General features: G+C 38.7%; 1 protein-coding gene across 1 annotated transcript in view; it reads right to left on the bottom strand.

Annotated features, from left to right (window-relative positions):
- LOC106542178 (pleckstrin homology domain-containing family A member 5) overlaps positions 1-13,981 on the bottom strand; it is a 219,322-nt gene that overhangs the window by 43,523 nt on the left and 161,818 nt on the right. Inside the window, exons 10-15 of the mRNA XM_087722532.1 lie at positions 13,329-13,793; positions 7,822-8,081; positions 7,625-7,734; positions 6,271-6,357; positions 2,798-2,917; positions 1,928-1,981 (exon numbers count right to left, since the gene is read on the bottom strand). Coding sequence (XP_087578658.1) covers positions 1,928-1,981; positions 2,798-2,917; positions 6,271-6,357; positions 7,625-7,734; positions 7,822-8,081; positions 13,329-13,793 — 1,096 coding nt within the window. The remainder of the gene's footprint in view (positions 1-1,927; positions 1,982-2,797; positions 2,918-6,270; positions 6,358-7,624; positions 7,735-7,821; positions 8,082-13,328; positions 13,794-13,981) is intronic.

Consider the following 13,981-nt stretch of genomic DNA (forward strand, 5'->3'; position numbering starts at 1 on the left):
CATTGAAATCCAATTCAGTTTTCAGCATTGCTAGGATAAGCAGGCAAACCCAGTCTGTCAAAATTTTGCAGACAGCTGAAAATCTTGTGTCAGCGTTACCCAGAGCCACCATAAAACCCGTCTTTTAAATGAAGCAGGGACTTCCCTAAATTTCATTTCACAGAACAGATTTAATTGTCGTACCTTATTAAATATATATATTTGCTTCAAAAACATATTGAGCAATACATTGTACAATAATATGAAAATCAGCCTCTTCAGGGAACATGTGGTATTAACAGCACTACTTAGGGAATGCTAATCTGTTTTTAGCATCCTTGAAAATGCTTGCCATTTTCTCCTGCAGATTAACAGTTTGTAAAAGTGTTTCAATTCAAACGGTTCCGAATGTATAACTTTTATTTCTGGGCAGGCTGAATGAAAAATCCTGCGAGTTTCTTGCTTGAGACGCCACCAAAATTCTTAAGATATGAAGTTAATTGAGTTTCATGTTTCAAACTGTTTTAAAGGAAACAGTATGAACACTCTGACTGCACATCACAGTAGCGTGCATTGCAAACCTTTACGTTTCGAGTAAAAAGTTTATAAAACGAAGAGATTTTATGTTGGGTCCAATTAATAAAAATGTTGGCCGGCCTCAGGTAGACAGCGTATCCCACTGCGGGATAATGTTGGCTCAACAGCATTTCAATCAAAAATTTAGCTTTATGATTGCAAAGACAGATGGTGATGAAAAAGGAAAAGTAGAAATCTGGAAAGAACTCCCAATTTCTTTAGCAAAGAGACATTAGTCACAAAAAGATAATGGCAAGATTTTCCTTTTTGTCAGCTGCATTTGGTGAAGCCTGATCTAAGTAAGGGAAAACATCTGCAGTATATAAATATAATGGCACAGACTTGTGTCCCAAGTTTAATAATAATATTTAATTCAGAAAACAAATAGTCAGTGGAAGAAATAGAATTAACTATCCCTAAAATGTCTTAATTTCACCATTAGCATTCTAGAAAGGACCACACAAATTACAGGAAGTCCTCAGCTTAAAACCATAATTGTGAGTGGTGCAGTGGTTAAAGTGCAGTACTGCAGGCTACTTCTGCTGACTGCCTGCAATTTGGCAGTTTAAATCTCACCAGGCTCAAGGGTGACTTATCCTTCCGAGGTGGGTAAAATGAGGATCCAGATTGTTGGGCTGGATTCTGTAAACCACTTAGAGAGGGCTGTAAAACACTGTAAAGTGGTATATAAGTCTAAGTGCTATTGCTAAGTGCTGTAATTGGGACCAAAATTTCCGCTGCTAGGCAAGGCAGTTTTTAAGTGTGCCACCCCTGATTTTACAACCTCTTTTTTTTGCTATGGTTGTTAAGTGAACCACTGCAGATGTTATTAGAGTCACGTGATCATTAAGCAAACCTGGCTTCCACCACTGACTTTGCTTGTTGGAAGCCGATTGGGAAGGTTGCAAATGGCGACCACAAGACCCTGGGATCTTGCAATCATTAAATGAATACATGCTGGTTGCCAAGTGCTAGAATTTTTATCGGGTATCACTGGGATGCCTGCAACACAATTGTAAGTGTGAGAACGGGTTGCAAGTCACTTTTTTCAGCACTGTTGTAACTGCACTGAATGGTCACTGAACTGAAACAATCACTAAATGAATGGCTGTAAGTTGAGGATTGCATGTAGTAATTCAAATAGCACATCCCAAATGATATGGTACATTTTTGGGAGATCTAGCAATAGACCAATAGGAGCAAGAGAGGTGTCTTAGCAATTAAAATTGTGCCACTTAACCGCTGCAGGAACTTTTTCCCACTATTTTAAAACGGTAGCAGGATTTCAGCAACCTTGTCAAGTTCCAAGTGACAAAAAAGAACCAACATATTGTTACATATAAACATACAAAAGAGAAGCTTTAAGTCCCACCTGGTGGTCCAAATAAATGGCATTCCTTTGGAGATGATGAGAAAGAATCTCATTCTAGCAACCAGCATTCAGAGAGGAAGGAAGGAAGGAAGAAAGAAAGAAAGGGACAGATACGAAGAGGTGAAAAAGTCATTCAAGAAAGAAAAGGACACCACACATCTTTACTTTTAACAATTTTAAGATTATACTTGCAGATGTCATACATAAAACTCAGCGAAAACTGAGAACTGCAAAACTGACATTGGCGTTTAGATGGATTAAGTAATGTTTCATTGGCATACAGAAACTAAATTTTTTTTTTAAAAAAAAATCATACTGGCCTTTAAATTAATTTTAACGAATTAATTTAATTAGCGAGGTTAAGTTAAGTACGGTTGCAATTGCTCTCAACAAGTCTTATTAGCTACAAAAATTAGCTTTCAATATTAAAACAAAATGAAGAAAAAAAACCACAATACATCATGTTAAATCCATTCAAACTATAAACCCTTTGATACGCGTGGATGTATTTCCTGCAGCAAAAAACAAAACAAAACACCAATTTGTAAGTTTGTCGCAGGGACGAGAAAAAGAGAATGAAACACTTTATGCCAGATTGTATTTACGGCCCTTTTCTAACCTATTCTGGTTTCAGAATTGGGTGTCATCTAGAAATTTGCATAATTTAAGAGTTCATGACAGTAAAATGCCTTTTGAATTACTCTCTTCGTTTGGAGATCAATGTATCTCACACCAGAACTCAAAGGGTTGATAGCAGAACACCACAGACAACCAGCAAAGTAAAATCCACAGTTAGGAGATGGCGGCCCAAGGCTACAGTGTTGGAATGAGGGGAAAATGGCACATGAGAAACATCAGTTCATAGCTGACCTTTGGACTGCTGGCCTCAAGTTTTAGCTGCATGAGTTGTGCTAATGTGTGTTCCCGGATACTACTCAGTTCGGCCTGCTGCCTTCTCAGCTTTATAAGCAGCAGAGTGAGCTCCTCTGGCTAAAGGAACATTGGGTAAGAAGCCAACAGTGGAAAATTAGTTTCATTCTTGTCCTAGACAAAACTTCGGTTTTACACTTGCATTCAACAATGCTAGCCAGTATAGTATAACCAAGTTATGTTTAGTCCCTTTGGAGTAAGGGAACCGATGATGCTTTCCAACAAAAACAGTCTCAACCAGGGGGAACCAGTTTGGAGTGAATTCCTCCAGTGAATCAAATAGAAGGATGACGGTTCCACCACAAAACCGCGGTAGACGAAAGCGCGCTCGACGAAAGCGCGTACCTGACGTCATCACAGCGCGACGAAAACATCACGCTGTGAGCGGTAAAGTTAAAATTAACGCGAAAACCTTACCCTAACCCCCCCAAACCTAACCCTAAACCTAACTCTAAGCCTAACCCTAACCCTTAACCTAACGCTAAACCTAACGCTAATGCTAACCCTTAACCTAACCCTAACCCTAACGCTTAACGTAACCCTAAACCTAACCCTAACCCTTAACCTAACCCTAAACCTAACCCTAAACCTAACCCTTACCTTTATGTGAATCGGCTTGCTTTAATTTTATTTTATTTTAATTTATTTTTAATTTTTTTCGTCGCGCTGCTGATGATGTCACGTACGCGCTTTCGTCGGGCGCGCTTTAGTCTACCGCGGTTTTGTCGTGCCACGAGGATGACAACGGGTGTCACTGCAGCTAGTTTTATTTTGTGCATATGGTAGTCAAACTTGGTTTGGTTCCCATCCCACAAAGGTTCCCCCATCCCTGGGGGGAAAGCCATGAAGAGGCTGTGTGTATCCAAATGCCTTGATTATTTTCTCAGAAAAGTAGGGAAAGCTGTGGAAACTGTTAACTGATTCTAAGGATGGAAAAAGAATAAGACCCTGTCTTATATTCAGGGAAACACGATATTAAACTATGAATGCAGCCAATGCTTCCAAATAAGTTATTTTTATTTGATGTGTAGCAGTTTTAAACAAAATCTTATGTCTGGAGAAAGAAAAAAAAACTGCTCTACTTTTCCACAAGCTTCTAGTGCCAAGGAGAATCCTAAACGTGAATATTTTAAGACAGACAATTCTCCTTCACTCGAATGATCTAATTTGCTAATTTGCTGTTATGTGTCCTTTGCTTAAACAGAAAAATTCATATTCGGGTTAATAACATTTCATACATATGACATTCTATTGTGGATCCCAATTTCAGCTATTTACAGACAGCTTTCTCATTATTTGTCTTTTTGACTGTTAGTCTTCCATTTCCAAAACTGCCTCCTTTATGCTCCTGAAGTACTGCTGAGATTGATGTAAGTCCCCACCAGTAGGTCATCTAGTCCAACCCCTCCACCCAAGCAGGAGACCTTACACTATTTCTGATAGAAAATACCCAGTCTCTTCTGCAAAGCTTCCAGTGGCTTCTAAAGGCAACTTCTTTGATTGATTGTTCTCACTGTCAGAAAATTCCTCCTTATTTCTAGGTTGAATCTCTCCTTGATCACTTTCCATCCATTATTCCTTGTCTGGCCTTCAGATACCTTGGAAAATAGTTTGACCCCCTCCTCTCTGTGGCAGCCCCTCAAATATTGGAACACTGCTATCCTGGTCCGTCTCTTCACTAGACAAGACATACTCAGTTCCTGCAACCGTTCATCATATGTTTTAGTCTCCAGTCCCCTAATCATCCTGATTGCTCTTCTCAGCACTCTTTCTATAGTCTCAACATCTTTTTTAAAGTGTGGTGACCAAAACTGGATGCAGTATTCTAGGTGTGGTCTTACTAAGGTTTTATAGAGTGATATTAGTATTTCTACAAATGAATCTCATCACACTGATTCATGTATCAACAACTCCCAAATAACTTTATAGTCACCAAGCACTTATCTTTTCTGTATAGCAAACTGTAACCTTTCTATAATGTGCCATGTTCAATTTTCCTGAGCCAAGGACTTGTTCTCATATCTGATGAGAATATCCCATTCTTTGTAGATGCATCTGGTATAGACGAATAGGGCTGGTCAGAAGCCTTGGAATTAGGCCCTCAATTATTTTTATTTTTTTTACAGTTTTAGATTTGAACATCCACATTGCATGGTGTTAGACTTAAAAGTATATTCATAGCACACGATATTAGCAACTCTGATTGTATTTAACAAAGCCCAGCAGAGGGAGCTATCTTATCTTCATTACTATGTTTTATACTAATAAACTATTATTTCTTTGAGTATTTTGAGTGGAAGTCCTTGCGTATTCTACTACATGCTTACATCCGTGTATGTAATCCATCAGTATTTCATTTGGAAAAAACCTTAAAATACACAGAAACATACTCAAAAAGAAAAATAAATAAATGTAGTCATGGTTGAATTAAATGAATTTTTGGAAAAGTCTGCCGAAATCTATAATCTGTGAACTAAGTCTTTGATACATAACTGTCAAGTATTTCCAATGATGTGAATAAAAGTTCAATTACAGGGTAAATAACTTTGTCATACGACAGCATAATACATAACCAATTGCCTTAGAGCAGCAATTTTTCTACCTAATTGGGCCTCCCATCATGAAATAATAAAAACTTTCAGTAACTGGCATTTCCTCTTTATCATTCAATGGTAAGTGAAGCAGACGAAAAATAAAATATTTAAAAGTGCTCTCGACTGTAGTCCTGGAAGTGACTACATCAGGGGTAGTCAACTTTTTAATATCTACTGCCCACTTTTGTATTTCTGCTAGTATTAAAATTTTCTAACCGCCCACCAGTTCCATAGTAATGGTGATTTATAAAATAGGGAAGTAACTTTACTTTATAAAACTTATAAAGCAGAGTTACAGCAAACCCTTACCGTCCACCATGAAAGCTGGAACGCCCACTAGTGGGCGGTAGGGACCAGGTTTACTACCACTGGTCTACATCCTTCCCTAACAGGAAATATGCAGGTCAAACAACAGTTGAAACCAGAGGTGGTATTCTACTGGTTAGACCAGTTCACTCGAACCGATAGCAGAATTTGCAGGTGGCCCCGCCCATCCTCCCCGACTCTATGGCATCCCATTTGGAGCCTTTTTTTTGCCAAAAGCGGATGCGCAGAAGACTGAGCAGTAGGGAAGGTAAGTGACTACTACTCCTGGTTGAAACAAAGTAAGAACAGATTACCCTTGCAAAATTTAAGATATGCAGACAGAATTGACCTGTGGGAAAGGATATCCTTTATTTCCCGAATGAATCAGGACAGGAAATTGCATTTAATGTGGACCCCCGCAACTAGAACAGTTGTCAGACTGTATGCTGTATTTTATAGGTTGCTCTTAAATTAAAAAAAAAATGATGGGCTAAATATAAAAATGCCACTCACAGTTTTGCCTTGCAAGCTCTGGGGAGTAATAGGCTGTACGCTCAAGCCAGCTGGAATCGACCTTCTGTCAGGGACAAAGCCATGCTGCTATGGGAGGGGAGGAAAACAAAAACACAAAACAAACCATGGGCTTTGTAATTCAGGGCTTTTAGAACCAAAGGTTAAATGAAATATTTTTAACATGCTTTTTCTGAGTCAATTTATGATTTATGAAAAGAGTCCAAAGCGAAGGTGTTGGTTAATATTTTGTCAGTACAAACATCCTGAAATGTTGCATTTTCGTCTCAAAACTTTGCAAATAACAAGATGCTCTGGAGGACAGCACCTTTCTGATGTTAAAAACCATATTTATGGTAGCACTTATTTGCCACCTTATTTTGATGACGATCTCAAGGCAGCGAATAGATAAGAAAAATTACTACAGAGGCTCAAATGTGTCATCCTGACATATTTATTGGTATGCTTTCCCCCTACACTTGGCTTAAAACTTTCAAGAGTTTGGGAAGCAGATCAAGAGGCCAAGCAGGAGCCCCTACATCATTTCTGACAGGTGTCAGTCCAGTCTCTTCTTGAAAGCCTCCAGTGATGAAGCTCCCACAACTTCCAAAGGCAAACAGTTCCATTGACTGATTGTTCTCACTGTCAGAAAATTCTTCCTTTATTTCTAGGTTGAATCTCTCCTTGACCATTTTCCATCCATTATTCTTTGTCTGGCCTTCAGGGGCTTTGCAAAATAGCTTGACCCCGTCCTCTATGGGGCAGCCCCTCAAATATTGGAAGACTGCTATCGTGTCTCCCCTGGTCCTCCTCTTCACTAGACTAGCCCTGCCCAGTTCCTCCAACCATTCATTGTATTTTATTATCATTATCATTGTATTCCTTTTTGCCTCCAGTCTCCTAATCATCCTGGTTGCTCTCCTCTGTGCTCTTTCTAGTCTCTCAACATCTTTTTTATAGTATGGTGACCAAAACTGGATGCAGTATTCTAGGTGTGGCCTTAATCACAGCTCTCTTCCTAAAATATCAATATTTGGAACAAGTATCATATTTATAGTTAGAGGTAGTCCTTAATGTACGACGACTATCGATCCTGGAATTTCAGTTGTAAGTCAATTGACCAGAGCCATTTTTTTTACCAATTCTGCTCTCCTCTGCACTCTTTCTAGAGTCTCCACATCTTTTTTATACTGTGGTGACCAAACCTGGATGCAGTACTCTAGATGTTGTAACTGCTGTAAGTAGAGGATTATCTGTATTATAGGCAAATTGTAAATAAGAGATGGCTGCTGTGCATCTGGTCTATCTTTTAGAAGGACATAAATTGCAGCAAACTGTAGAAAGCAAAAGCCCTCACCTTGTTATGATGAGGTCTGTGTCGACGCTCAATGGTGACATCTCCTCTCTGTATCGGTGAGGACACTTCCGACCTGTAGTTCCTCTGAGGGGAGTATCCTTGGAAACCTGCTATTGAACCATGGGAAGGTGATGTGGGAATCAAATGCATTGCTTGATCAGATATATTAATCATGGTTTTGGGGCTACTTAAAGTACCGTGTCTGGTCAGAGTCGTTTGCTTATTGTAAAACTGCCGTTGTTGCCATTCGTAGAGTTGCCACATGGTGTCATCTCGCATCGATCTCCTTTTATCTTCCGCTGGCAAGGATCCAAGGGTCTTATCGTAAACACTGCAAAGGCTATCTGGCCTGGTCTTAGTATTTCTTGGAAGAGTGCGATAACCTTCTGGATAACGAGGCACGACTTGGGCTCGATGGCTTGGCATATTCCTTGGTAAAGTCTGATAAGAAATTATGCTGAAACAAGAAATCTCCGTTAGTTGATTTGGAAAATAAATGGGTACATTATAAGTAACATTTAAAAATTCTTTCCCCACATTTTATCTCTACAGGTTTTGCATTCTACTTGCAACCTTAAGTCAAACAAGAGAGAAATTTATACTTTACTCTGTCCCTTCAAGCCAAAAGAGGCTGCTCTTTAGAGGAGGTGATACCACTAGCAATCCACATGTAAGTCATGACGCAACTACTAGAATTTCACCTAGTCTGACCAATAATAATTGCAGTTTCAACAATGTGAGAGGTACCAATTTGAGAAGTTCACGCTAATGTATTTTTTAAAAATATACACTACCAGGGATTATCATTTGATATGAGTCAATCCAAAATTGATCAATGTTACTAGTTGCAGTTAGTAGTTACTAGTTGCAGCATCCTCATGATCCCGTGATCAAAATTCAAATGCTTGGCAATTGGCCTGTATAGGTAGTCCTCAACATACAACAGTTCATTTAGAGACAATTCAAAGTTACATCGGCGTTGAAAAAAGTGACGTTATGACCGTTGCCGCAACCCCACGATCAAAATTCAGACGCTTGGCAACTGGTTCATATTTATGACAGTTGCAGTATCCCGGGGTATTGGGATCTCCTTTTGCGACCTTCTGACTAGCAAAGTCAACGGGGAAGCTGGATTCGCTTAGCAACCATGTTGCTAACTTTAACAACCGCAGCGATTCATTTAACAACCTTGGCAAGAAAGATCGCAAAATGGGGCAAAACTCACTTAACAAATGTCTCGCTTAGCAAGAGAAATTTTGAGCTCAGCTGTGGTGGTAGAGCGAGGACTACCTGTGCAGGTGAAGGAGTGAGACAAGGGTTCTTTATCCAGCTTCCTCTAACCTAATTTCTCTCTCCCTTTCTGTATCTAGCATGTCCTACTCCCGAGGTAGTTGGCTTCTCATGTAGCTGCCTTTGGCAAAGGGAAGGGAGGCAGAGGAGAAGGGGGCAGGTTACCTCCCTGTGGGAAATACTATGACTCAACCAAGTCCCAATTCTCACAGGAGTAATGGGAACAGGTTTACAAGGGGAATGCTTGTTACAAGTCCTCCAGATCAGCTTCTCTGCTCCCCCAAGCAAAATTCAAGTTTTTAAAAAAAAATTAAAAACAATAATTTGATTTCTGCAAACTGCCTTGAAATTATGGAAAGGCAGGATAATCACTGTTAGAGATTTTTACGAGAAAGAGATTTGTTACTTCCTTGGGAGCAATGGGCTGATCTCCCCACTCCATTTTCACTCTAGATTTTATTGACTTTCCTGAAATTAATATTTATATTGTTTTTAAATAGCATATGTGGGCTTGTCAAGGGGGAGCACTACTTTTCCTATTTCCTCAAAGGCAAAGCAGGCATAAATCCTGCTGGTTTTGACAAATCCACTTTGAGCAAAGCCATCATTTCTAACTATATGGTCCGTGCTAATAATTCCATCCATATTTAACTAACAAGATGTTCTCCGTGATCAAAAGGATTGGCTTTCTGCCAATTAATAATGTGTTGTTAATAGCTTTTGCCATTTTAACATTTCTACAGTGGACTGAAATTGATTGGGAGAACAGCCAATGCAATGAATCTGATAGCAGCATTAAAGGATGGGATCACATGACAGAGGTTCCCATTCCCTACCCCTGCCTAAATTTAAAACAATGGCATTTGATCCAAACATCAATTTCTCCTTGATATGTTCATTACATAAGAGAGTAAGGTAATGTAATCTGTCTCGCTACCAATCAGAAAATTTCTAATCACATTGATTATAATACAGAAACCAGACATTGAGATGGACTAGGCCAGAGTTGGTTAAAGAAAACCATAGCAAATATCAGGAACACATGCAGAGAGAATGCAACTTTATTATTTTTAATTCAAAAAAGGAAGGGTTTTCTCCCCTCTATAAGGATCTATCTATCTATCTATCTATCTATCTATCTATCTATCTATCTATCTATCTATCTATCTATCTATCTATCATCTACCTACCTACCTACCTACCTACCTACCTACCTACATGCAGAGAGAATGCAACTTTATTATTTTTAATTCAAAAAAGGAAGGGTTTTCTCCCCTCTATAAGGATCTATCTATCTATCTATCTATCTATCTATCTATCTATCTATCTATCTATCTATCTATCTATCTATCTATCTATCTATCTATCTATCATCTATCTATCTATCTATCTATCTATCTATCTATCTATCTACCTACCTACCTACCTACCTACCTACCTACCTACCTACCTACCTACCTACCTACCGCCACAGTATAACTCTGGGTTGCTTACAAAATTAAGATATTAGCAGTAGCACTTAGACTTATATACCTCTTTACAGTCCTTTTTAAGCAGTTTACAGAGTCAGCATATTGCTCCTAACAATCTGGGTTCTCATTTTACCCATCTCGGAAGGATGGAAAACTGAGTCAACCTTGAGACTGGTGGGATTTGAACTGCCAAATTGCAGTCAGCAGAAGTAGCCTGGAGTACTGCACTCTAACCACTGCGCCACCGAGGCTCATAATGCTCTAAGTTTATTAAAGCTTCTGCTCTGACTTTATTAAAGTTGGCTTCCTTGAAATCCAAGGAACAGGCTTGACTGTCTATGGCAGGGATGTCAAACCGGCAGCCCGTGGGCCGGATGCATCATGCACAGGCCACGCCCACCCCAGCTCCGCGTATGGGAAAAACATCGCGAAACGTCACATGACAGCAATGTGATGCGGCGTGTTTGACACCTGTGGTCTATGGAGATTCTCAGTCAACCAGGTCATGGTTGTCCCAAAGGTGCTTCCTTTGTTTTTTTTCTAGAGGACGTTTCGCTTCTTATCCAAAAAGAAGAAGCTTCAGAACCTACAGAAGATTCTTGGATGAGAAGCAAAACATCTTCAAGGAAAAAACAAAGGAAGTTTAGTTGCCTCTTCAAAACGCACCTTTGGGATTCTTGACTGTATTCAATATTCATTGTTCCTTCTGAGTTGACTTTGGTCAATAGTTTTTCCCGTTAGTATCAGGATTTGGGGGGGGGGGATTCTTTTGTGCTTTTCTATTAGCAAGGCACGTTGAAGATTTCCTGGACTCCATGCCTGAAAAAGTTTAGTTTTCCAGTGATTAAAACCCCCTAATCACTGTTATTTCTACCTTCCGGCATGATCTGCATTTTCCCTATACTATTTGATTTAAATTCATTTGATTTAAATTAAACCACATTTTTGTAGTTATTTTATCAAAGTTTCACTTTAACTTAATTCCTGGAGTATAATATTTAAAATGTAACCATCAGAATCGGCCGCCTAAAAATTCTTTTGCAGAACAAAATATTCTAGTCTTAACTCGCTCAGTCATCAGGGACACATTTTAAAAGTCTTTAAATACTAAAAACACGTATTTTCATGTTTCCATGTATTTCTTTCTGTAAATACATCAAAAGCCAAGAGCACAGGAAAAATGTTAATTCCGTAACGTACTGTTTAAATTATCCCCTAGATCACTCAGCCAGTAACAGTTATTAAAAGCTGCTAGTGTTTTACATTAAAATGCCTTTCACTGTGTATAAATAACAATAATAATTCAGAAATATTTTGCTGCATTAGACTCATGTTCCAAATAGACTTCAAAGGTATGTTAATGTTAGCATTTTCTGTCACAAAGTTAAAGAAATTCTATTTATGGTTTAGAGAAATAATTGCACCTTTAGTTGACTGTAACAAAGCTATATAGTTAACACAACCAATTTCAAGGTGTGGGTGACTCCATTCAAAGCTTTTAAAAACACATATTTGCCATTAAAACTTAGGCCCTGATAGTATGGGAGAGCTCAAATCAGAGGTGGGCTCCTACTGGTTTGGCCCAGTTCGGCTGAGTGGGTAGTAACTTGGCTGGCCATGCCCCCCGAAGCGTTTCTATCGGCAGCATCATCTTGGTTTTTGCTTCTGCGCTGCTTCTGCACATTTTTTTAACCTACTGCACATGCGTGCGTAGTGCACATCAAGGGCGCAAAGTGCACCCACGCCCAAAGCCTGAGCGAACCGGCAGTAGAAGAAGCTGGAACCCACCGGGCTGGCCCACATCATGCTTATATTGATTGTAAAATGCTGTGATTGTTCTCAGCTGCTGTTTTATGTTGTGTTATGTTATTTATGTTTTTATTTATTGGTTGTATTTTTACTTTTGATTTTGTTTGAATTGTTAGCTGCCCAGTTTTTTATTTATATATATATATATATATATATATATATATATATATATATATATATATATATATATGTATGTATGTATGTATGTATGTATGTATGTATGTATATGTATATGATGTATATGTATATGTATATGTACATGTACATGATGTATGTGTATGTATATGTATATGATGTATATGTATATGTATATGTATATGTGTTGTATTTGAGCTGATAAATAAATAAAGGGAGACTAGTATAGATCTATTTCAAGCTATTTAGCTCTCATCAGCTAGCCATACCCTTACTGCGATTTCAGCTCAAACACAACACAAATGTAACAAAGGCAACAGTAAAAATATTGGCTTTCTATCTGGATGGTCTCTTGTGATGAGCCAATAGACAGAGAAAGGAAGCAGTATGCCTCCTCCCATATTTGGGCATACCAAGGGTTGTGACACTAAATACATACATACACAGACAGACAGACAGACAGACACATACACACACACATATGAAATGTGTTACAAATAAATAATAAATGGGAGCACATGGTTTTCTTGGAGAAAATTCTAATTTAAATCTATCACCATCAGTTAACAGTAGGAAAATTTTCAACCCAAGATCATTATGGAGATCTAGCAACTTAGAAACTGCTCGAAAAATAGAATTAAAAACTTTAATTTGGGAGTCCATGTTATCAATTCTGTCTAACCTTTAAAAAAGAAAGAAAGAAAGAAAGAAAATCTAGGAAGCTGGCCGGAACAAGAAATAAATAAGGAGTGATCTTTCTAGCTAAGATAACCCTTTATTCATGAATAATAATTACTGTTAGACCCAGATATTTGGAATAAGGAGAATTATAAATAATTTCTTCGTAGTTTCAGCTAGCATCTCACGGCTTGTTTGAAATATTGTGTAACACGTTCAAGGACCTTTCCAAATCCAATTAATATTCCACAGAACAAAAAAAATGAATCATCATACATACATTAAGACTTCAGATATTCATGAATCCTGAGATTACTCACCCTCTTGTTTCTTCGTCTTGTCCTTTCCCTCTCTGTATTTTAATCCACTGCTCCAACTGTAACATGGAATTAGTTCTTTGGATGACACGTTCGGATTCTATATGTGAATGCATGGCGTTGTGATGGATCCCATCGCTGGAATCTCCCAGGATGAGGTTTACCGCTTTCTCTGACCCATTTAAATGAACTGGCCTGTAATGGACTGATGAAAGTGTGCTGGCTGGCAAAGTTCCATACTCTGGCCCATAGGAATTCTGTTTTACACTGTTGATTTTTGTTAAGGGTCTATCGCGCCCGATTTTCTGAAATCCATACTTTTCTGCTTCTAAACATTTCTTCTCTTCCGTTTTGCAGACTTCTCGGTTCCGCTGATTGTTCTGAGTCTCTGGCTTAATCAGCTCTCGATGGTTGGGAATGTTATTGACTTCACGAGGTGCTGTGCTTTCAAAAGTAATCTTGTCTGCTCTAAAAAAGAAGAAGAAGAAACATGCACTGGAGAACAACATCACTAGGAAACGGGTCACAATTCTGTCTGTTCAACAGAGAACCATTTTTTTTTCCTTCCAAAACAGTCTATCACAGTGATGGCAAACCATTTATGGCTCGCATACCAAAAGCGGGGGGGGGGGAGTTCAGGGGAGTCATGTGCAGGT

The sequence above is a fragment of the Thamnophis sirtalis genome, unplaced genomic scaffold, assembly GCF_051295495.1.
Source record: "Thamnophis sirtalis isolate CommonGarterSnake01/CBP01778 unplaced genomic scaffold, rThaSir2_p1.2 scaffold_9, whole genome shotgun sequence".
Classification (NCBI taxonomy): Eukaryota; Metazoa; Chordata; class Lepidosauria; order Squamata; family Natricidae; genus Thamnophis; species Thamnophis sirtalis.